We start from the raw sequence: 24,301 nt of genomic DNA on the forward strand, positions 1-24,301 counted from the left end.
AGGGGCGGGCCGGGGGCGGGGCCTCGCGCGGTACTGGGGCTGCTCTTCTGGCCGGGCTGGCACTTTGGCTACGGACATCCTTCGTCTTCTTCGTCTCGTCTTCCGTGACCTCCGCTTGTCGTCACCATGAATCCGGACCTGCACCGGGAGCGGGCCGCCGCCAGCTTCAACCCCGATCTGCTCACGCATATCCTGGACGGCAGCCCACAGAAAACCCGGCGCCGCCGAGAGATCGGTGAGGGCGGCGTGCCGGGCCTCCCTCCTTCCCCGAGCGAGGCTCCCCAGATACGAAGTCTGAGGGTGCCGAAGGCCGCAGGCTGTGGCCCAGCTATCGGGGCGCTGGGACCCCCCACTTCTGGGGGGGGGCCTGTGGCGACGGGGGTGGGGTGGGGATAGCCTCTCCGGAAAGCGGGACCTGTGCCGTGCGGGGAGGTGTAAGAGAGCCCAGAATGTCTGTCTGCGTCTTGATGCCCTTTAATCCCCTCCAGAGAACTTGATCCTGCACGACCCGTACTTCCAGCACGAGGACTTGAACTTCCTCTCGCGCAGCCAGCGGTACGAGGTGGCTGTCAAGAAGAGTGCCGCCTTGGTGAAGAAGATGAGGGAGTTTGGCATCTCAGACCCCGATGAAATCATATGGTTTAAAAAGTAGGTGTGCCCTCGGGTGGGCGGCATTTTTATCTGCGGCACGGGCTCAGACTTTAAGTCCGCGGTCTGCGGGGTCCTCCTGCTGGGCGCTTGACGTCTCAGGCTGGCGTGTTTTTATGCCCCTTGAAAGCTGTGTATGCGGGAAATGGTGTTCGCGTTCGTTCGGGAGCCCTTTAGAGGGATGACGCGGTACAATGCCGGTAAGGAGCGGGAGGCCTTGCGGTTTGCAGTCTGAAGGATCCCGCAGGTGTCTTCGGCCAGGCGCCTCCGTTCTGACCGATTTAAACTCAGTGCCATGGCTCTTTGTGGGAAGGAGGCCTGCTGGATTTAGAGGCGGAGTTCGGAGGAGTGTTCCGAGACCAAACACGGACGTATTTCGTACGAGGACCACATTTTTACGTGATGGTGTAGATCTTGAGTTTTAATCAGGGGAGCCTAGGGATGGCTGAAGAAGAACGTTGGTCGAATCCCGGAACGAACAGAACGCGTTCTGAGAACGTGGCATTGTCGGCGGGGGGCGGTGTCCCCCGGCTCGGCGCCCGGGAGGCCTCGCGGAGCGTGCCCGCTCCCAGTGCGGCGAAGAGCACTGCCTTGTGTCAGACCGTCTGTGTTTTTGGTTGTGCCTTGTGGTGTTATTTTTACTTACTTTTAGTTTTATTAAACTTATTGGGGTGACATTGGTTAATAGGGTCATACCGGTTTCAAGTGTACAATCTTGGTTTTGTAGTATATTTATTTTTATTTTATTTTTCCATCACCATATATCCTCTCTCTACTCTCCCGCCTTCAGACCGCCTCCCCCCATCACCATTTTTTAATTGGGAAAAAGTGCACTTTGCTTTTGCCTTTCTCTAAATAAACAGTCTGCATGATCTTTGTAGAGGATTCCTTTGGCCTGTAGCACCTCCTACACTTCTTATTTATTCCTGGGCCTTTCCTCCTTTAGGGTTTCTACATTTTAGAACTCCAATGTTTTTATTAATAAAGATTAAATGGTATGAATGGTGTATATTTAAGAACCAAGAAAAAAATGAAACATGTTACAAGTTCTGCCTTTATGTAGTAATAGTCATTCCTCCCATAATATTACTGCCTCTAGTACATTTGATATCTGATTATTTTAATCTTTACCTGGTTATTATTGTCAAGATGAAATAATTTACTTTAACCCTTAGCTCTACCCTCAGAGTTCCTCTCCATTTTTAGTATAAAAATACAATTAATTTATTTTTGGTAGCCCAAATCAGAACATTTACAAACTTCCAAATGCTCTTTTTTTATTTAAGTTTGTAACTCATGGCTGTGGGAATATGGAGGTAGAGCAGTGATTTTTAATGTTTTTCCTCTCATGGCACACGTGAACTAATTAGTAAAATTCTGCAGCATGCCAAAAATACATATTTTGTCGATTTGACCAAAAAAAAAAAAAAAGTGTAATTTTGAATCATTCAAACCAGATGGCTGTTATTGTGTTGGCTGTTATTTTTTTATTTGACCATATACGGGAAGAGAGGTCAATGCCCTGGCTAAGTAGTCAGGTGATGTATGTTTTAAAAATTCTTCCGCATACCTGTTGAAAATTGCGGGAGTTGAGCAACTCTTAGAACATTGTGTTTCTGAATTACCTGAGTTGGGTTTGTAAACCTTAAAATATGAGTAAGACTTTATTCCAAGAAATGGCACAGAGATTTATTTTGTTTTGCTTTTAAAGTGGTTGATGCAGTGTGGGTCAGAGTTGGTTCGAAGATTTCATCATTTGTTGTGGTAACCAGACTCACTTGAAGTCACAAGGAAATATAACAGAGTCCTTTATGTGGGTTAAAGATTAGTGGACACCAGCCAGTTGCTTTATTTCTTATGATGTAGACCTTGCTGTTTGGTGCTGTAAAGGAAAATCTTTAACACTCCCCTTTCACATTCTTCCAATATCCGTAGAACAGAACAGGAAGATCGACTTAGGTTAAGAGAAGGGAATAAAAAGTAACCTTTGCAATTAACTAATGCCATCAAGCCTAAGCCTGCCCTTGATTTTAACTCCCATCCATGTTTTACATACTGTTAAGGAAGTTAATATGATGTAGCCTAAATTTTAAGATACACCAGATTTCTCAAATGCTAAAATTGGGGTGGGGATATGCTAGAAGTGGTAAGAAACAGTAATATCTCTTTTCCTGGGGATTTTGGGCATTTGGTGGTCTCTTACATCCATTTTTCCTATCAAAATACAATTCCCTTATGAGAGTATTTTGAGGTTGACTAAGTATTAGTAAAATACTTTGCAATTTCTCAACTTGAGCAACAAAAGAACTGTTCAGTCCTTGAAAAAAATAAGACCTTGTTGTTGAGGGAATATAAATAGAAAAGTTGTTTTCCTGATCTCCGTTCCTCTAATTTCATCTGTTAATTATACTGTTTGCTATGAAAAACATGTTCTTGAGACTAATTTAAAATCCTAAGGAGAACCAATCATGGTTCTTTTTGATCCTCCTTAGGCTTTTAAAGTCAGTTTCTTGAAAAGCAACTTCAGGAGGGATTAAACATAACTTAAAAAGAAGCACTTGGATTTTGTTCTTGAGTTGATTTTCAAGTGGCCTCAAAAAAAAATCGCGGTATGATATTAAGAACATAAATATGTGGCAGTCTTTTTTTGTGTCACATATTTTTCTCCTCTGTCTCCTAGCATTACTTTGTGTCAGTGTCGCTTTATAAGCCCAGAGCCCCAGTTCCCTTGTGGAAGTAGGAGTGTCTTATGTTTCTCCCACTTCCAGCATCTAAATGACTGCTTGCATTTCTCAGAAACTCTTGTAGGCTGATTTCCTCTTTTGGAGAGACAGGATTGTGAAGGAGTGCTGTGGTGCCTTTGAGGAGGAGTCTGCACTCAGCTGTTCCTGAGGCCCTGGCTCCCCTCCGTGAGACGGGGTGTGTTCTGGGAAGTACGTTCTCCACAGGGTGGCAGCAGCCAAGAGCTGCTAACCTGAGTTACTTGGAAAACAGCTCACCGCTTCTGTGCATACTCCTCCTTTCCCCTCTTTCCCTCCATTCAGTTTCAATTAATATGTGATGTTGCTGTACCAATCATAGGACTTTGAGGTTGGCTAGTCCAGCCATTCCTTGGATGTTTGAGCGAGTCCTGGCACTGCCGAAAGGCGGTCTTCCACGCTGGACGGGGTGGAGTGATTTCAGGGCCTCTGCAAAAGAATTGGCAGTGTACCCACTCTGTCCTTTAATTAACCTTCTGTTTGTTGTACAGACCAGGATACACGGGGCGGGGGGCGGGGGGCGATCACAGGGGACGACAGGCACCACCTCTTCTTTATCCCTTGAGAACTCATGGTATCAGTCCCTTATGTTGTGCCTTAGGCCCTTGGTGCATGGATGGATGGAACACAATAGACCCCTGTACATCTATAATGCAGTGTAGCCAAGGAGGGCTGTATAATTTTTTTTTTTACTATTTCAGATTCTGTTTTATTAGAAAGTAGTTGAAGACTAAATTTCATTATGATAAGAGTTCCTTAACCTGGAGTGATTTTTAGAGACCATCGGTAACATGAACCATGCTCACATTACCTACCGACCTATCTGCGCTTCAGCCCTGGAATGTATGTTTACCACCCTGGATGTTTGCTTTGGTTACCTAGGGAAAAGTGGTTTACGTTCTTCTTCATTTTTTCATCTGTAATATTTCATTATGTGTCTCTAAAAGAACTCTTTTTAATGTAGCCAGAATAGCGTTACCATACAGAAAAAATTAACAAATTATTTTGAGTTTTTCAATTGAATTTATTGGGGTGACGTTGGTTAATAAAATTATATAAGGTTCGAGTGTATAGTTCTATGATACCGTCTGCACATTGTGTTGACCACCCCAAATCAAGTGTCCTTCCTACATCATTCTTCTTTTGGAGTTTTTGTTACCAGATCTAAAAATAATTCTTTCTATGGAATTCTTTTTTTTTTTAAAAACAAGTAAAACCTGAAAATAAAGCAAAAATAAAGACACACTCCAAAAAAAATCTCACCAACCAAACCAACACATAACACCAGCAAAACCAAAAACAAAAGGTGTTTTTAGGCTAAAACAATGGTAGAATTTGCTTCCTGGATTAAGTACAGAATGAAAGAAGAATTCTGGCCCTGAAATGACAAGGGGCAGATTCTGCTGTTGGCTTTTTAATGATAAAATGGTAAATTTTACATTTAATTTCATAAGAAAGGGGTTTGAATTTTCCTCACCTTCATCCTGAAGACCACGCTGTTTGGCAACAAGGGGTGGGAGAATGCAGTTTCTAGAGTGAGGCTGAGATCCTTTTCTTTTCTCTCTGTAGCTTATATAAGATCAATTTTGTGGAACCCATGAACCTCAATTTCTCCATGTTTTATTCCCACCTTGCTGAATCAGGGCACTCGTGCTCAGCAAGAAAAATGGCTGCATCCCGCCAAAGGACTCGAGATAATTGGCACCTACGCTCAGACGAAGTTGGGCCATGGTTCGTCCACGTGCGAGGGTTGTGGGTGACCTGCCTCAGTGACCCAACTTCAATTATCAGATGACTCCTGGCATTTGATTTTTTTTCCCCCCTCCTGCTACCCATTTAGGAATTTATTTTGAAATTGTCCAGTCTTAAATAAAATTCAGCTCCTCGTCCATGGCAGTGCCCCATAAACTGGCTCAGGACTCTGGCCTGAATGGCCCTCCATCGTTGCCTACTATGTTCCACACATTCATTTTACAATGTGCCAGACCGCCCCGCTGTGTTCGTGTCTGAGTATGAAAGTTTTTCTTGGAAATTCTTGAGAGTCGATGCTTCTACATCCGGTGGATGCCTCTGCTAAAATAAAGTTAAAAATGGATTTACATGGAAGGCAGGGGGTTAGAGCAGTTAAGTGTCTTTACTCATTGCCCACTGGCGGGGTTATGAGATGGTTTGAAAGAAAGGCAGTGATTCTCTGTTTCTTTTATACATCTTAATCTATACATGTCCGTGGACTGCATTACAAATAATTTTTGGTTAAATTATTCCTAAGAGCCTGGCTACTTTAAAAAAATTGGCGTTTGGTTTTGTTGTGAAATAAGTTCGTTTTCATGGGCAAGGTCATTGGCAGATTTGTGTGCCTTGAATTTGTGCTGCCCAGTCTCAATCCTAATTGTCATATTGCTTCTGTTATGCAACTATCAGGAAAGTTTTGGGGTTTTGTGTTTGATTGGGTGCATTTTGATTTGTGGATTGGTTTAAAGAAATGCTTTTTATCATAATCCTTCGGAGGGCTGCTGGTTTGGGGTGTTCTGAACACCTTGTCAAACAAGACTTGAGCTTCAGGATAGCCAGTACTGAAATAACAAGCCGGAAGAAAGGTGTCCTGAGGGAAGGAAAATAACATCTATACAGTCTTTCTGTCTTGGCGAGGGTAGCAGGCCAGGGAAGAGAGAATCTTGAAATCGCTTTATGGTTCTGAATGGGTTTGATATGTTTATCTCTTACTGCTATAATCTTTCTACCTTTCTTTGTAAAGTACATTCAAAATATGTATTTGCCCTGAATTTTGAAGGAAGAAAGGAAGAAATGAAGACTTAAACTTTACTGGTTTGAGGAACCCAGAAATTGGACTACAGGTCCTATATTGTTCTGGGCAAGTTTGCATGTTAGAGCTGTCTTTCCCTATTGCTTTTAGTTTTGGGATATTTTCTTGTATTTGAACCAACTTTGTCTTAATGTTACCGAATGTGGACCCCCTGGGGGGGTGCCCCAGATGCTATTACCTGTTGCCAGAACAACGTATCATTTGCCCCCCCCCACAGACGTACCACCCCCTACTGTTCCCGGGCTCCCTGTGTGGCAGAGTTTGGTTGAAAAGGAAAGGAACTACTTATTCAAGTTATACAGGTTTTTAATAAAGGCTGAATGTCACTGTTATATCTCAAAATCCCTTTAAAACACCCACATAACACTCAGTCCTGCCTTCCCCTCTTCGCCCAGCCAGGGGTACCATCCTTCAGAAGAAAAAGAACAGAAGCCCGGGGCTCGGCTAGGCAGGCCTCTGGCAGTTCCCGGGACCATCTGCCGCGTCCCACGATCTCCAGTTCTTAGTCCAGAACCACTCGGCACCTTCTCCTGTCCCACAAGCAAGAGTCCTTTCTCCCCTTTTCTTCCTGATTGGTCTCTGCAGCTCTCCTGCACACCTGCCCGGTTACATCCTGGGTTTACATTACACAAACCTTGGTTGGCCTGGTTGATAATGCAAAATAACATTTGCGTATGAAGTTTGAAGCTGTCCTGCTGTTACTGACAGGCAAAATGATTTAGTGGCCCTGCTCCGTGTCTCATCCCCCTGACCTGCCCCGTGGCGGGCTGCCTTGCGGGGGGAGCATATCCCATATTTTTCTTGGACACCCCAAGTCTGGGCCCTTTTACAAATCCCTTTAGGGGGGCCTAGCTGCACCTTGTTACATTAATCTCTATAGTTTACTTTAGAGCAGAGGTTTTTTAACAGGTGTGCCAAGAGAATTTTAAACATGCAATACCTGACTATTTAGTCAGGGGCAGTAATCTCTTTCCCCTTAGATTGTCAAATAAAACAATACCAGCCAACATACCAGTAGCTGTCCAGTGTGAGTGAATTAAAAATATTTTAATTATTTTTAACAATTAAAATAATTATTAAATATAGGGGGTGGGGGTATAAGGACATTAATGGTAATGGGAAGAAATAGAATGAAGATTAAATGAAAATAGTAAAAATACACTAATTTTTGTCAGGTCAGCAAAAAATGTATTTTTTTTGGTGCGCCACCATACTTTAGCAATGAGTTTAGCAAAGTTTATATGTGCCGTGAGGTGAAGGGTTGAGAACCCCTGCTTTGGAGGACAGTGTTTTAAGATGAGGTGGAGTTCCTCGCTGGAATCTTGTCAGTGCCCATTCGTGTAAGCTGTGCTTCCTTGACTCTCGTTCTTTTCCAGGGAAGCCAGGCAGTCAGTTCATGCCCCTCACGTGACAATATAGCTCTAGACAGGTTACATAAAAAGCTCTTAAACATCAGAGATTGGCAGTTGAGCAACTTGTACAAGGTGAAGATTTGACTATTTAAATTCTGAGGCTTTGGACATTATTGTCTAAAGTGTTCTCATAGAATTGACTGTAACTTTGAGTTTGGGATTCCTTTTCTCCTAAGTCTTTTTTAAGATTTTCTATTGATTTGAGAGAGAGAAACATCGATTTGTTTATCCCACTTATTTATGGTTGATTCTTGGATGTGCCCTGACGGGACATTGAACCTGCAACCTTGGTGTATTGGGATGAGGCTCTGACCCCCTGAGCTACCTGGCCCAGGGCAGGTCTGGGACTCTCATGCCTGGGCAGCCGCTGAGAAGTGAGGAGACTCCATAGTGCTCATGCTCCTTGCAGGATTCTCAAGAATCTAAAATTCCATCACCTGCCTCTAGAATGTCTCCTAAAAGTGCCTGTCTGCCTGGGTACACAAAATCTGACACTTGGTGTGTGGGTCTGCGAGCCTTCCAGGCAGAGGTCTGGGCTGAAGAAGGCGCCCTCTTCCTGGGGTTTGGGTGTGGAAGAGACAGCCTAGAACGTGGCCCAGCGTTCATCATCCTGCTCCAGGTCACAGAGCAGATAGTATGCATGGTCTTCACAGACCTACGATCATTTCAAGCTTTGGTCACTTGGTGATTTCTTCCTGCATGATGGTGGTATTAATATGAAGGAAAATGGAGCTTATACAGTGCATAGTGATCATCTTTGAAGATGGTGCAGTACCTTTACAAATTCCCATCATGAATACTCAAATATGCAATGAAGCACCCGTCATCCTCTGAAACTTGAAAAATAGTAAGCTTGATTTTATTTTTTTTAAAGATTTTATTTATTTATAGATGGAAAGGGAGGGAGAAAAGGAAGCATCAGTGTGGTTGCCTCTTGGGCACCCCCTACTGGTGGCCTGGCTGGCAACCCAGGCATGTGCCCTGACTGGGAATCCAGTTGGCGACTCTTTGGTTCGCAGGCCAGCACTCAGTCCACTGAGCCAGGCCAGCCAGGGTGTAAACTTGATTTTATAAGTCATTGATCTTTCTGCCCCTGTAGCTCTCTGCTGTCTCCCCAACAGTCTCCTGCCCTTTTCCCTGGGTGAGCCTCTTTGCTGTTGGACTTCCTGTGAGACTTGCTCCATATCTGGGTGATTCTGATTTCCCCACTCATTTATGAATAACAATATAAACTTCTCTACACAAAGTGTGTTCTTTGGGGTTATGCCTTTAGGAGATCGCATAAAGAAATTAGTGCATTGGAGGAAATGAACATTTTTATAGCTTTTGTTGCATAGTTCAAAGACTTTTCCTGAAACAAAGAACCAGTTTACAATATATTTAACAACTTATTAGTATACATGTATTTCCATAGGCCTATCAACATGGTTGCTTTAATTTTGTTTTGGTACAGTACTATCTATCTTAAGAGTTTTATTTTCCAATGCTAGTGAGCCTGGATATTATTACACATTTTGGCTTACTGTCTGAATCTCCCATATATAAAACTGGGTTCGTCTCCTTTGAGTTTGATTAAATGGAATATGCATGTTGACCTTATATGATGATATTTTATCCTTCCAGTATTTTTTCCTATTGCCTTCTGTCTCTTTAAACATTTTGGCCATATATATTCAATGCATCCTTCTCTGAGTAGATATAAGTTTTCTTCTGTTTTCTCCCAGTTTTGGTTTTTTTAAAAGATTTTATTTATTTATTTTCGTAGAGAGGAGAAGGGAGAGAGAAAGAGAGGGAGAGAAACATTGATGTGCGAGAGAAACATCTATCAGCTGACTCTTGCACACCCCCAGCTGGGCACCTGGCCTGCAACCCAGGCAGGTGTCCTGACTGGGAATCAGATCAGCAACCCTTCAGTTGGCAGGCCAGCGCTCAGTCCACTGTGCTACACCGGGCGGATATATATAAATAATGCTTTGACCTGTGTGTTCTATAGAATGATGAGTGAATCCAGTACTGTTTCTGTGTTTCTTAATGATTAGCTCATTTTCCATTCTTATGTTCTTCCTGGTTCATCTTGTAGTTTTATAACAGTTCCAGTTTACTTCTGGAATCTTAAATGCATCACAGCGATTCATTTCCTCCTCTGGTTCTCTTCTAGCATCATAAACTGGGGCTTGCTGTCACTCTGGAAGGTCATTAAAATCTGATAGGATGAGCCTGCGGTTGTGACATGTCAGGATGCATGTCTTTTGTGTTCTTGTATACTTATTCCTCTGGAGAATTCTGATCTCAGTTTGTCAAGCCATAAAATAGATTCTACAGGAACTTAAAATCCATATTACATTAAATCCTTTTGTTTTCTTGGGAAGTATTAACTTTATTTAGTCCTTTCAGCCAAGGATTAGCAATTTCTTTCCTGTATTCTTTTATTTTTCCTATTAAGTATATATTTTTTCCTAATTAAATCTTTAATATCCTGAACTTTGTCACTTAACAAATTTTAAATATTTTGTTGCTTTGGCAAAACTCTTTTATGGGGTTTCTACTTGAATGGGCCTAATGGTTAAGAATGCAGTGATTTTTTTTTTTCTTGATAGGATTTTTTTTTCTTCATAGCTTACAGCTTTTCTCAAATCATGTATTCATGATGGTATTGATTTTATTTCTTCCTCCCTCATGTGTCATGCACTGAATTACGTCTTCGGTGTTGCAGGCAGCCTCTGCGGCCCCGTATCCCACAGGAAGCAGCCTGGGCAGGCCTTTGGTGCTGTGGGTTTCAAAGAATTCACTCTAGCACTTCACCAGCTAACATGCTAGTGCCTTGTAATTTTAAAATAAATTATTTTAAAAAATATATAATCTTTACAATACATAGTTCACTTTTTACAACAAATGTTTAAGTCAAAAAATTATCTAGTTCACTTGCTCCTTGTAATATGTCTAAATTCCATCCACTTCTGAATAATCTTAGTCACAGAGACATTTTTCCTCCTGAAAACATTCTTCAGTCTCAAACCAGTTTCTGATTGTAGCAGCCTTACCACTGCCTCACTGCATGTGTTTTGTGGCCGCACCCGGCTGCGGCGCCTCCCCCGTGCCTGGTGCTGCAGAGCGGCCCTTCCTTTGCCGGGGCTGCTCTGGTTTCTAGTAATGCGGGTTATCAGCGCTTGGAAGTGGCTCGTCCCAGGCCACCGTTTTCAGTCTTGGTTCAAAGGGTTTTCTCTTTTTGAGTCCTAGGCACACATTTATTTTTCTCCGTTGTTACCATTCTTTTAAAAATGGGACTGTTGGTGTTCACGATTGTGAGTGAAAGGTGCTCTGTCATCCCACGAATTTTTTTTTTTAACTTTTTGTTTTGACATAATTATAGATTCACAAGAAGTTGCAAGAATAGCATGGAGCAGGCCAGTGGACCTCTCATTTAGTTTCCGCAGGTGGTGCCATCTGACTGGATGCTTCCCTAGGTAGCCGTGGTTTTGGCAAGGCTCCAAGTGTCCTTAGCATGGTGGTACTAGGTTAGACGATGTGATTAGGCAATGAGATTCTTTTTTTTCTTTCCTTTTTTAGAGAGTGTGAAAAGACACAGTTCGTTGTACTTATTTGTGCATTTATGAGTTGATTCTTGTGTGTGCCCTGAGAGCAAGGGGACTTGTAACCTTGGCATATTGGGACTCTAACCAGCTGAGCTATCCAGCCAGGGCTAGGCCAGGGCTAGGCAATATGGTTCTAGTCCTTTCTTTGCCATTATCTTTTTGCCCTGAAAGCATTTAGCTCATCTCAGTTTTTTATCTCTTTGTAAAATGAGCCAGTCACGCAGTCTTTTGATTTTTCCTTTTTTCATGTGATCGGTTAGCTGAGAGCACGGGCACCCAGTTGAGAGACAGACTTGGCCAGCCCTTGCCTGAGCAGGGAGCCTTGGGTATTTTCTTCCTCATTTGACATGGGACAGATTGAAAGGTCTTAAAACTGAAATGTTTCTACGATAATTAAAGAGAATCATAAGACCAGTGTAGAGTTGATTAGCTTAGAGCTGAAAGCTCAATAGAATGCCAGAACATAAAAAATACAAGGGCATATGGAAGGCACGTAGAACTATTTCCTATTAAAGACACATTCACACAGAAGTCTAAGGCACCTGCAGATTTTAAAAGGGACAGAGTGATTTTAGAAAGTGGAATTAAAATGACTACTAAGATGCTTATTTATCGTTAGTGACAGACAAGTCTCATAAATTGTAATGGAGAGCTTGTTATGCATAAATCTGTTATTTGTAGTTATTATAGTCTTCACTAGAAATTGCATGTCTTTTTTATTTCTGAAACTTATTGGGATGAAGAGCACTGTCAGTTTTTGTATTAAATTGTCTCAGAGGCACGTGGCTCGGTATTTATGATGAACCCGAATGAAACGACCGGAGCGAGCGGAGGAGCGGGGGTCAGTGCTGGACGCCTGTGGGCAGACGGGGCCCCAGCATCGCTGGGGCTGCGCCCTGAAAGCCTCCCCCATAGAGCTACTGTGTTCGGTCTCGGCTGCTTGTCAGAGGAAACTGTCATTCGGCCTTGATTCTGCTTTCCATTCAGGCTCTTCAGGTTTTGGTTTCCTTTGATTTAACGGCAAGCCCAGAACGCCCTGCCTTGCTCTCATGGCTTTGTGCTGCACAGGCTTGGGAATCAGCAGCCAATCCTGCCAAACTGGGTTATTTTAGAGATGAGTAGTGTATGGCAATACTTCGTGCCTACTCAAAAAAAAAAAAAAAAAAATAACGGAAACAGCTGAGAATTATAAAGTAATACAGAAAGGGGCAGTGCTCCTGTACACGATACAGTCCGCCAGCGAACTCATACTTACAGAGGTTTGTGTTTTTTTTCCCTTCCCTCGATCTGTCTGTCCGCACTGCTGATTCTCTCACGCCCGATGGCTCTCCTCAAATGCCCGCCCTGGGTATTCCTTCGAAGCTTTGTGCACCGAGGGCCTTCGCCTCTGGATCTTCACTTGGGCATGTTCCTGCCCACCTTGCTTCACCAGGCGACTGCGGAACAGCAGGAGCGCTTCTTCATGCCCGCCTGGAACTTGGAGATCATTGGCACTTATGCCCAGACAGAGATGGGTCATGGTACGGTGTATTTAGTCTATCTTCTGGGTTGGGCGGGGCGCTGCAAGCTTAGCAGGTATGGAGTGCCCGCCATGTGTTAGCGGTGGCACCTCTGCGTGCCATGTATGAGCTGTTTAAATGTGACCTTTCTGCAGAAGTCAGGTTTTTCAGCATACGCGTCTTAGCAAAAATATTGCTTTGCTCAGTGAAAAATGAAAGGTTACAGTATCAAGATATATACTGATTTTTTAATAAATTGGTTCCCCTTTAGAAGGTCAAGAATTACAAGTCAGCCCTAGCTGGTGTGGCTCAGTGGATTGAACGTTGTCCTGCGAACCGGGGTCGTCGCTGGTTCGATTCCCAGCGTGGGGCACTTGCCTGGGTTGCAAGCCATGTCCCCGGGGAGGGGGATTACGCAAAATGCAATGACACATTGATGTTTCTCTCCCTTCCCCGCTCTAAAAAATAAGTAAATAAATAAATCTTTAAATAAATAAATTAAAAAAGATTATTTTTACCAAAAAAGAAAAAATTACAAGTCAGGCCTTACTAAGTGCTTTTCCAAGCTCACCAAAGTTGTATAGAATGTGCGCGCGCACAGAGTCTGAACCCATCTTTCCTTCTTCCTTACTGTCTTAATACCCTTACTACTGATACATTAGTGAACTTGCAGCAGTTCCAGAAGAAATACAGATTTGTAGTATACATGCTCTTCGATTTGCTGACAGGAAATGAGTGGCTTATTTAACCAAAATATGCTGCATTTCATGCCTGCAAGTGATTTGTGCCTGATTCAGTAAACTCAGTAAAGCTCTGAAGGCAGCTTGGCCAGAGCTCAGAAAAATAAGATGAGCTGCGACTCCAGGCAGTTGGTTCCATGCTTTATATCTGCTGCCTTTTTTCTTTCCACCCCCTCCTACCTTTTTCTGTCTGTTCTGAATTCGTTTTTGCTCTTGTTGTCCATCTGTTTTGGCTCCTCTCTTTCTCCTCAGAGGTTTCAGGACAGCTAGTCTAATGTGTATTTGCCTTTTGTTCCTTCCTTCTGTGTGGCTTCATCTTCATTTTACGGCTGCTCTGGCTTTCAGCCCTGGTGCTGAACTATGCATTACAGGATTTTCAAGACTCAGAGTGGGATACCATTTGGTTCAGTTATGCATTTAAAAACATTTCATCGTAATCTATTCTGTAAATGTTAATCTTGTTTTCTTAAAAAACTGCTGCTTTGTTGAAAGGATTCTCAGGTGTTTGTTCCTTTGATTTCCACTCTGGGGAAGGTTGTTGATTACACGGGCCTTGTCTGTTGGTCACCTTGAACATCCCTGTTTCAGAGTTTGTGTTCAGTGAGACTTGTATTTAATTAAAACATGACCTCTTCAGCAAACAGGAAACTGGGACCTCTTCCTGGTCCCACTAGCAAACCAGCCAGAAGGAAGCCACTGTTCTAGGTCTTTTTCCCCCATAACAGTTATACCATTTTGAGACTTGTTTTCCATTCTAGCAATCATTATGGAATACATTCTCAACTTAAAAGGCCTTTACTAGAGTCTCTTCCTGCCACGTGTTATCTTATTCTTGTAGTTGGTGCGGTAAGCACAATAAAGTGAGTTGAAATTGGCACACTCACAACTTAAGAGATGGGTTTAGAAGGGCAGTTATCTTTCCTGTGAATTTCATATCCAGTGATCTTACGAAACTGTGATTCTAAGCTGCCTTTTCATTGTCTTTTGGTTGCTCTGAATAAATGTTACCTAAGTATAGGAAATTATGTGTCTTGGTTATCAACCATTTGTAGCTTAGCTGAAAACATTTTACTGTTATCAGACCGTGTTATCCTCTGAGCTATTAGACCTTAAAAGACTGGACAGGAGATTTTACCCTGTACCTATTTTTTCTCATATTTTCCCATATTCTATCTGAAGTAAATATAATTTAATTTCCTTAGGAACTCATCTTCGAGGCTTGGAAACCACAGCCACTTATGACCCTGAAACCCAGGAGTTTATTCTCAACAGTCCTACTGTGACCTCCATCAAGTGGTGGCCTGGTGGACGTAAGTGAATTTTTTAACAGTTTTGGATCTTTTGAAGATATATTGAAAGATCATGTTTAGGGTGTAGAGCTCGTATGAAAATATAATTTTACAAGGCTTAAATAAACTATTGTAAGCTATTCAGTATTTCATGTTCCCATGCGGTACATGTTTCAGACATTTGTACATTTGACAAAGCACAGAAAGGACAGCTGTCTCTCTCTGCTTTTCTTAGTTTTTTCATTTACACATTTCCATGTATCAGGGTAATTTCAGAAAAAAAAGCTAGCAGGCAAAAAGCAGACAAATATCTCAGGACGCACTAACCAAACGTCTCTTGCAGCAGCCCTGGCCCGCAGAGCTCTGCGGTGGGGGGAGCGTTGCCTCTGCTGCGCCGCGCAGTCGCCACTGGTTGCGCATGCCTGCCGCACCCCTGAAATGCAGCCAGCTGACAGGGGAAGGGACTCTTTTATTTAATTGTAATTGGTTTAAATGTAAATGGCCATTTGTGGCTATTGTTTTGGAAAGCCCTGCCTTAAGGGAGAAAAAGGAAGTAAATTAATGTTCTTTTGGTTATCCTATAATTGTCTTTATGTAAATGAGGAATTAAGGAGAAAATAAAGTAAGCTGTCTTTTAAAATGGATTACTATCAAATCAACAAGTAGTACACCTTCAACTTATCCAGTGTTGTATGTCAGTTACTTACCCATTAAGATTGCTTTGTGAACATTTCACGACTTTTATCAGCTGTCAGCCTAAGTGGATTAACTTCTGCAAACCAGGTGTGGCGCTGTCCTAAGACAGGCTCTCTGGGCACCTGTTTACTGATGGGGTCTAGTGTTCTAGTTACAGATGTCCTTCCCCCTTCTTTTGTTTCTGTCCTTTGAGTGTGTAAGAACGATTGCTCATCCCTCTGTGGTTTTCTTTGATGTTGCAGTTGGGAAGACTTCAAATCATGCGATAGTACTTGCCCAGCTCTACACCAAGGGGAAGTGCTATGGATTACACGCCTTCATAGTACCTATTCGTGAAATTGGAACCCATAAGCCTTTGCCAGGTTAGAATCGTTCATCTGATGTTAGGACGAAAACGTAAACCGAGCACTTTCCTTCTGCAAAAAGTAAAATACACAACTAAAGAGGAGTGGGGACAGCCAGGGTTCCAGAGTGTGAGCCCCTGGTGACCTTCCTTTCTTTCGTGGTAGGTATCACTGTTGGGGATATTGGCCCTAAATTTGGCTACGATGAGATGGATAACGGCTACCTGAAGATGTACCATTACCGTATCCCCAGGGAAAACATGCTGATGAAGTATGCCCAGGTGTGTCACTGCAGAATTGGGAGCAGGGGGTCAAAGGTGGGGTCACTGAGGCTGTAGGTGACCACAGGGCTAAAAGGCCCTGCCTTTAGAAGACCATAGCATAGTCCCATCTCTGATGCTGCTTTCACAGTGACGGTGAAACCGAAGGCCCTTGGCAGGTCTGGGGAGCATGTTCAGTCTGCCACAGAAGCAACCTCAAACTCTGAGGTGCGTTAGAATCGCCTAGAGGGCTGGCTGAGATCCAGATTTCTTGGCCCCCAGAGTTTCTGGTTTAATAGGTCAATGTTGGCAGCTGATATTTTTTTAAAAAATATTGTATGTATTGATTTTTAGAGAGGGGGTGGGAGAGAGAAACAGATGGGCCGTCTCCCATACATGCCCCAACTAGGGGGCCAAACCCACAGCCCAGGCCTGTGCCCTGACCTGGAATCGAACCGGCGACCTTTCACTTTACGGGATGATGCCCAGCACACTGAGCCACATCTGTCGGGGCAGGACTGAGATTTTGTATTTCGAACAAGTTCCAAGGCGACGCCAATGCCATTGTTCTGGGGACCACACTGTGAGAACCACTGGCTTAAACTGTGTCTTGGGTTTAACAAAAGGAATCATCAATCCCATGTTCTTTTTCCAGGTGAAGCCCGATGGCACCTACGTGAAACCCGTGAGTAACAAACTGACCTACGGGACCATGGTGTTTATCAGGTCCGTCCTTGTGGGAGAAGCCGCTCGCGCTCTGGCTAAGGCATGCACCATCGCCATCCGATACAGTGCCGTGAGGCACCAGTCTGAAATCAAGCCCAGGTAAGGGTGGGGTCCGAGGTGGGCTCATTACTGAAGCCCTGGCTTTGAGTCCGTTCAGATATCAGATTGCCCAAATGTGGTATGGGGAAGTCGCGTCTGCTGCAGGATCCGCTGAGATGGCAGTGTGCTGCGCCTACTCCTTAGAACCGGGGCTTCCTTTCCTTAAGTGAAAGCATGAGAGTACCACTTTATTATTTTTGACCTTCCAAAAATAACAGTAATAGTATTACTTGAGCCCTGGCTGGTGTGGCTCAGTGGATCCAGTGCCAGCCTGCACCGAAAGATCGCTGGTTCAATTCCCAGTCTGGGCACATCCTGGATTGTGGGCCAGGTCCCCAGTTGAGGGGGATGTAGATGTTTCTCTCCCTTTCTTCCTCTCTAAAAATAAATACGTAAGTCTTTCAAGTATTTTTAAAAAATAGTATTACTTGAGCTCTATACATGAAATGTTCAAAACATTTAGGTAGTTCGAAAATTCTAATTGCTACTAACAACTGCAGATTGGGCGCGGTAAAAGCGACATGAAACTTTTTTTAAGAAGGACGTGTCTATCGTTTTACCTTTTTTTTTTTTAAGGTTTTATTTGTTTATTTTTAGAGAAGGGGAAGGGAGAAAGAAATTGAGAAAATCGATGTGTGAGAGAAACATCAATCGATTGCTTCTTGTACACCACCAACTGGGGACCTGGCCTGCAGCCCAAGCAGGTGCCCTGACGGGGAATGGAGCCCATGACATTTCAGTTAGCAGGCCGGCGCTCAGTCCCCTGAGCCACACCAGCCAGGGCAGTGATATTAAACTTGATTCTCTGTTGTGTTCGTGCCCATAGTTCATTCCTACTACAGTCTTTCATGTGGGCATGACTCCCTGATAACCTTTTTATTCTTTTTATTTTGTTTTGTTCGTAAAACCTTGACCAGGGATCAAACCCACAGCCTTGGTGTATCGGAATGACATTCTAACCAACTGAGCTACTGGGCCAGTCCAACCCTTTTACTCTTAAAGAAGGAATAAAGAAATTGATAAGAGCAGATCTTAGTCTTCAAATATTTAACTCCCTGCATTGGGTCCTCTCCATAATTGTGGTCAATGTGTATCAATAGTGTATTCAGCCATCTAGTTAGTGGATTACATTTTTCTAACATTGTCTTCCACCCTGGCTATATGAATCAGTGGATTGAGTGCCAGCCTGTGAACTGAAAGGTTGCAGGTTCCATACCTGGTCGTTGCATGTTCCTGGGTTGTGGGCCAGGTCCCCAGTTGAGGGCGTATGAGAGGCAACTGATCAATGCTTCTCTCCCTGTGTTTCTCTATCTCTAAAAATAAATAAGTAAAATCTTTAGATTAAAAAATAAAAGCATTGCCTTCCTCCTGTAAAGTTAACTAACTTTGATTTTGTATGTTGCCACAAGACACGGTTTCCTTAGTCATGCTGGAAAGACAAAGAAAAATAACTTCACAGCTAGAAACTTCTGTCCACCTGAGACAGCCTAACGAGATGGTTAAGGGCATCTCCTGTAGCCGGAGAGCCTCACTGTGGGTTGAGGATCTGCCCCTTACTAGCTGCATGAGCGCAGGCAGGGTCTTTATAAATAAGGGTTAAATAAGTTAATGTGTCAAAGGGCGTAGACTGGAACCGGACACAGAGTAAGTTCTGTTTGTGTGTTTAATTTTTACTTTTTGCATATCCTTTAGTGAACCAGAACCACAGATTTTGGATTTTCAAACCCAGCAGTATAAACTCTTTCCACTGCTGGCCACTGCCTACGCCTTCCATTTCGTGGGCGCATACATGAAGGAGACCTACCATCGGATCAATGAAGACATTGGCCACGGGGACCTGAGCGAGCTGCCCGAGGTACATGTGGAGTCCCGCTCACTTGTGGGCACCCTTCTCTTCATATCTGCCTGCTAAGTAATGTCCAGAGGAAACTGCACATTGGGGTTTCTTGAATAGTCCATATACTCTCAAAGGATGCAGAAATTTTTCTGATTGGAAGCGGATTAGGTATGAGGATGTGTGGGTTCTGTCTTTAAGTTCCGGAAGCACTGTGTCACGTTGTCCGTTTGTTAATCAAGGGAACGTGACGGGTGGCTGGGCCAAGGCGACCAGTTCTGTAGGGAGTGTGGGGTGACCATGCTGCTTTGGTTACGTGTGTGGCCAGTGATTCTGAAAGTGAGCGGCACCGGTAGAAGGGGGTTCATGGTTCTTGTTGCAACTCGGGCTGCCAGCACGCAGCTGTTCTGATGACCTGGGCTTTCCCCTTCAGCTTCACGCGCTCACCGCTGGGCTGAAAGCTTTCACCTCCTGGACAGCGAACACCGCGATCGAGGCCTGTCGGATGGCTTGTGGCGGGCATGGCTATTCTCACTGCAGTGGTCTTCCCAATATTTATGTCACCTTCACCCCCACCTGCACCTTCGAGGGAGAAAATACTGTCATGATGCTACAGACGGCCAGGTGAGAATCTTAATTCATGATGACTGTTCTCTATTAATAAGAATGTTTGAGTCCTTTTTCATTGGTTCCTGTTACCACGTTTTCTCTTCACATTATATTTGTTCCTGAAAGACATCTTGCCTTCTGTCAGGACCCACTATTTTTATCTTGTGATCCTACTAGCGAGGCTGAAACACCTGCCACATAACTTAAAGCCTTTTGAAGATTTTGTTTTATTTCTGTTTCACAAGAAGCGTAGTTACTGAAAGCATGTGTACTGATGATTTTAGGTTCCTGATGAAAAGTTACGATCAGGTGCACTCAGGGAAGTTGGTGTGTGGCATGGTGTCCTACCTGAATGACCTGCCCAGTCAGCGCATCCAGCCGCAGCAGGTCGCAGCCTGGCCGACCACAGTGGACATCAACAGCCCCGACAGCCTCACCGAGGCGTATAAACTCCGTGCGGCCAGGTGAGCTCTCCCCGCCCCCCCGTGCTGGAATGGCCCTGTGGGGGCCTCGGCCAAGGGCCTGATGGAAGAGGAAGCAGGCATGTGCACCATTGATTGCTTCCTCTGAGCTTCATCTTTCTTTCACTTAACAGACTAGTAGAAATTGCTGCGAAAAACCTTCAGACTGAAGTGAGTCACAGAAAAAGCAAGGAGGTAGCGTGGAACCAGACTTCCATCGACCTCGTTCGAGCAAGTGAGGTCAGTGGCAGGTGTCTCTCCATCTCCCCTTCTGCACGCTGTACGCCGCCGCCTGCCCCCGTTTTGGGAGGGCAGAAACCCTGTCAACGCATGGAGGATCTTTTTCAAAGGGCTCACATTCTGCCTCTTTCTCTTTATCTAGGCACATTGCCACTACGTGGTAGTTAAGCTCTTTACAGAACAGCTCCACAAAATTCAAGATAAATCCATCCAGGCTGTCTTGAGGAATTTATGTCTCTTGTATTCTCTGTATGGAATCAGTCAGAAAGCAGGGGATTTTCTTCAGGTCAGTATTTTCCTAAGTTGAAGTTTTTGTTTTTGTAGAAAAATTATTGTGGTCTGCTTTATAACTGTGCATATGTTTAATATACCTATCTGTCTAGATACAGGAGTAGTTTACAGTTGTAGCTTTACAGTTTGTATGGAAAGAAGAGAGAACAGGTTATGATTAAACAGCTTTATTAATTCAAATGTCACAATGCAACTGTAAGCCGAGCTTGGCCGCACCTGTACAGACACGTATGTATGTCGTTTGCTTGTCTCGCTTCTTCCAGGAGAACATCCTGACAGACTCTCAGGTCATCCAAGTGCACCAGCGCATCAAGGAGTTGCTGACTGTCGTTCGCCCGGATGCGGTGGCTTTGGTGGATGCGTTTGATTTTCAGGATAGGTCGTTGGGCTCTGTGCTTGGCCGCTATGACGGGAATGTGTATGAGAACTTGTTTCAGTGGGCCAGGTTATCCCCCCTGAACAAAACAGAGGTAAAAAACAATGACTTTTCTTTCACCTTTTAAATTCTTGAATTAGATATTAGGACAGGAAAGACCTCCGAGCACGGTCCATCCGTAGAAGCTTCGAAAGCTCGCCTTGGACAGTCCCTGTGTTCAAGCAGCAGGTTCAGGAGGGAACTGGGTCGTTCCCACAGTGAGCAGGTTCTTCATTTCCTTGACTAGCAACTAACTGAAATTGTCAAACACCCACGCAGAGTGCTGTGGCGCAGCTCCGCGTGCCCTTTGTCAGGCTTCAGCGCCTGTGCGCTCACAACGGCTGTCGGCAGCCCCCACCGTCTCCTCCTGGGGAGGATTTTGAAACAAACCCAAGATATTTCTATCCATAGGCATTTCAGTATCCATCTCCAAAAGATAAGGATTCTTTTTAGAAATATAACCACAGTACCGTTCTCACACCTAAACACATTAATAATTCTTTAATGTCATGAATGACGCAATGGCCAGACTTTCCCAGTTGGCTCAGTTCTACTTTTGCATCCCTTCGGTTTCTTTGGATCAGGATCCAGAAAAGGTCCTGATAACTTCTTGGTTAAAAGTATGTTCTCTCCCACTGCAAGCTCCTCATCAGTCACCTCTCTCCCCCCTACAGGTCCATGAATCTTACTACAAGCACCTGAAGCCACTGCAGTCCAAGCTGTGACGGTCACAGCAGCAAGCGGAGCCTGCTCCAGAAAGCAGCTGTACTACTCCACGCGCGCTGTATGTCACACGGATCTGTGCAGAGTCTTTATCGAATCAGAGGCATTGGGCAAATGATCAGTTGACCCTTTTCCCCTTTATAAATGAAGGAAAAAATGAACAACTTACAGAGATTAAATGAAAAAACAAATGTGTTTTAAGTGCAATTAACATTGAAAGAGAGCTTGTTAAGCATTCAGAAAAAACTTTAAGAAATGCATTGTGTCCTCCCTTTGCTACGCTGCTGGTCCTAGTAGACTATAACTTTTGATAATTAGAATTTAACTACTAAGTAGTTAATGTTTTCACATCTTAATTGCTAATCACTGGATATATGTTTGTAGGCAAAGGTGTTTTGAAGTGGGGTAGAACCCTTCTAAGCTTTCTGCTAAATACCCTGCTGCTCCCGCATGGGCCCTGGCATAAAAGCAGGGCTGAAGAAAGCGGACTGGGGGAAATAAACTAATCAGGAAATTGGGTGGGAGTGGTTTGTGCTTGGCACACTGCCTGCCTGCTTGCCCTCGGTTGCGGACATACTGTTTCTGTTTGGTTATAGTAGCGTTTTTCCAACACAAGGATTTCTTCATCAAGATCATGGTCCTGTGTAGTTGGGAACTAGTGTTCCATTTGAAGGATCCCTAAATTGTCACTGTAGTAACACTACAATTTCCTTTGTCCCCAACTTCTTGGGAAGAGGTAGGTAGCAAAGTTATGAACACATAGGACATACGACAACTGATGGGACTTCAATCAGTGGTGTTTGGTCTCCCTCCCTCCCTCTCCCTTAACCTTCAGAAAGAGGTGCTGAAGAAAGGAGACAAAAGTCACAGTTCCTCCCGAGTAGAGTAAGGACAGGGAGAGCTCTCAGTTACACTTGCTCTGACTCTGGTGATCGTATTAACTGGGTAGTCTAGAACAATCAGGATTTCACATGTTCTGACATTTGGCCCAAATCATTAAAATGCTTGGAGGTGACAGTATCTGGCATGACAAAAATAAAAGCATCACTCAGGTTACTAACTCTTACACCCAGGAATCGCACAGAAACACACTTTGCAAACTATGTGTTCTGATTTTTGGATCATAAAATATAGGCAAAACTATGACTAAAGGATAAATGGAAGTTCTATAGAATCTACTGCATATCTGGCTTTATTCTCAGTGTATTTCTAGGGGCTTTATCTGAATTGCTAAATTGTCCTTTCAGCTGAAACCCAATTTTACACAATCATTCTATATTTAAAGGGTAAACATACCTCTTAATGAAGTTTATTCTTAAAATCAATGTAAAACAACACATCACTTGATTTCTCTTTTTAACCTGTTAACCGTATCTGTGACATCTATCCCATGAAACCAGTTGTTCTAGAATCAGTCTTGTGAATATAGCATCATTCAGTGGAAATGTAATTCCTGTCTTGGGTCCTGACATAAAATCTCTCCCTGTGGAACTGGTAATGTGAGAATTTTAGGTCCAGCAGAAATACTATCTGTTGACACAGCCTTAATCTCCACCTGGAGAATAAATTGATAATTGTGTTAAGGTTGAAGTAAAACACTGTGTTAATCTCATTTGGGTATATCCTTTCAGGTTCTGGAAAATAACGGTAAATTTAAATTGCTTAATATTGACCTGTTAAATGTAGAATTGTTTCACAATTCGTACTTAAATACTTTACAGGTGAATATCTGTAATCACGATCTGAGGGTGTTTGAAATGACAAAAACAATAAAAAAAATCTAATTATTTGATACTATTTTCTGTTAATACTGGAATGTGTTGTCTTGAACTTCACTCACTGTAATCAAAGAATAAAGATGTAGGAAAAGCTCACTAATTTGTACTTACAAGAGGGAAAACCACAATGAGGTATCACTTCACACCTGTCAGAATGGCTATCTAATAAATCAACAAATAAGAAGTGCTGTTGAGAGTGTGGAGAAAAGGGAACTGCAGTGCGCTGCTGGCGGGAATGCAGACTGGCACAGCCACTGTGGAAAACAGCATGGAGTGTCCTCAAAAAAATTAAAAATGCAACTGCCTTTTGACCCAGCAATTCCACTGCTGGGATTATACCCTAGGAGTCTTGAAACACCAATTTTAAAGCACTCATGCACCCCTATGTTCACAGCAGTGCTATTTACAATAGCTAAGTGTTGGAAACAGCCCATGTGTCCCATCAGTAGATGCGTGGATTAAAAAACTCGTACATTTACACAAGGGAACACTACACCACAGAAAGAAAGGAGCGCCTACCTTTTTCAACAGCATGGATGGAACTGGATACTTAACACTCAGTGATATAAAAGACATATTGCATGACCTCAAAACTGGACTCTCATGAACAAAATAGTGAAAAAAATGGAAACAAGGAACAGACTGAGCTGGAGGAGAGGAGGGAGTCGTGGAAGGAGGGGGAAGGGACGAGTCAAAGCGCGTGTATGAGAGGTGTGGACAGGGACAGTGCGATTGGGTGAGGGGCGGGCTGGGCGGAGGGGGCAAAGGGGAAAAAGCGGACAACTGTAATAGAATGATTGAAGAGGGGAAGTGTGCCACAATTAAGTTCAAATTCTGAAGAATTTTAAGACAGGATAATTAGGTATGGGTAACACGAAGAACAAACAAAAGGAGTGAGGCCCGCCTGAAGCGATGGTACTAAAATCTGTAATTGCTGTAAGATGTCTCAGAGCCATCGAGACTACCAGAGGAATACACCGATTCAAGTTCATGATCCTGGAGTTCTCTGGAGAGTGCTGCTTAGTCCCACCTCCCCGTTTCCGAGTTCTTTCCATCTTATT

The 24,301-nt window shown here is 43.5% G+C and overlaps 1 protein-coding gene across 1 annotated transcript; it reads left to right on the forward strand.

The window, feature by feature from the left end:
- The first annotated feature begins 4 nt into the window (after window positions 1-4).
- Window positions 5-22,464, forward strand: ACOX1 (acyl-CoA oxidase 1). Its single transcript, XM_054593148.1, has 14 exons — window positions 5-235; window positions 489-648; window positions 12,599-12,756; window positions 14,678-14,785; window positions 15,703-15,822; window positions 15,970-16,085; window positions 16,720-16,889; window positions 18,582-18,744; window positions 19,157-19,347; window positions 19,617-19,796; window positions 19,928-20,033; window positions 20,176-20,319; window positions 20,588-20,794; window positions 21,414-22,464. The coding sequence occupies exons 1-14, from the start codon at window positions 127-129 to the stop codon at window positions 21,462-21,464; spliced, it is 1,983 nt and encodes a 660-aa protein (XP_054449123.1). The 5' UTR covers window positions 5-126; the 3' UTR covers window positions 21,465-22,464.
- The last annotated feature ends 1,837 nt before the right edge of the window (window positions 22,465-24,301 follow it).

This window comes from Pteronotus mesoamericanus, unplaced genomic scaffold (genome assembly GCF_021234165.1).
Source record: "Pteronotus mesoamericanus isolate MK-2021 breed Mesoamerican mustached bat unplaced genomic scaffold, CSHL_Meso_final scaffold_408, whole genome shotgun sequence".
In the NCBI taxonomy this organism is placed as follows: Eukaryota; Metazoa; Chordata; class Mammalia; order Chiroptera; family Mormoopidae; genus Pteronotus; species Pteronotus mesoamericanus.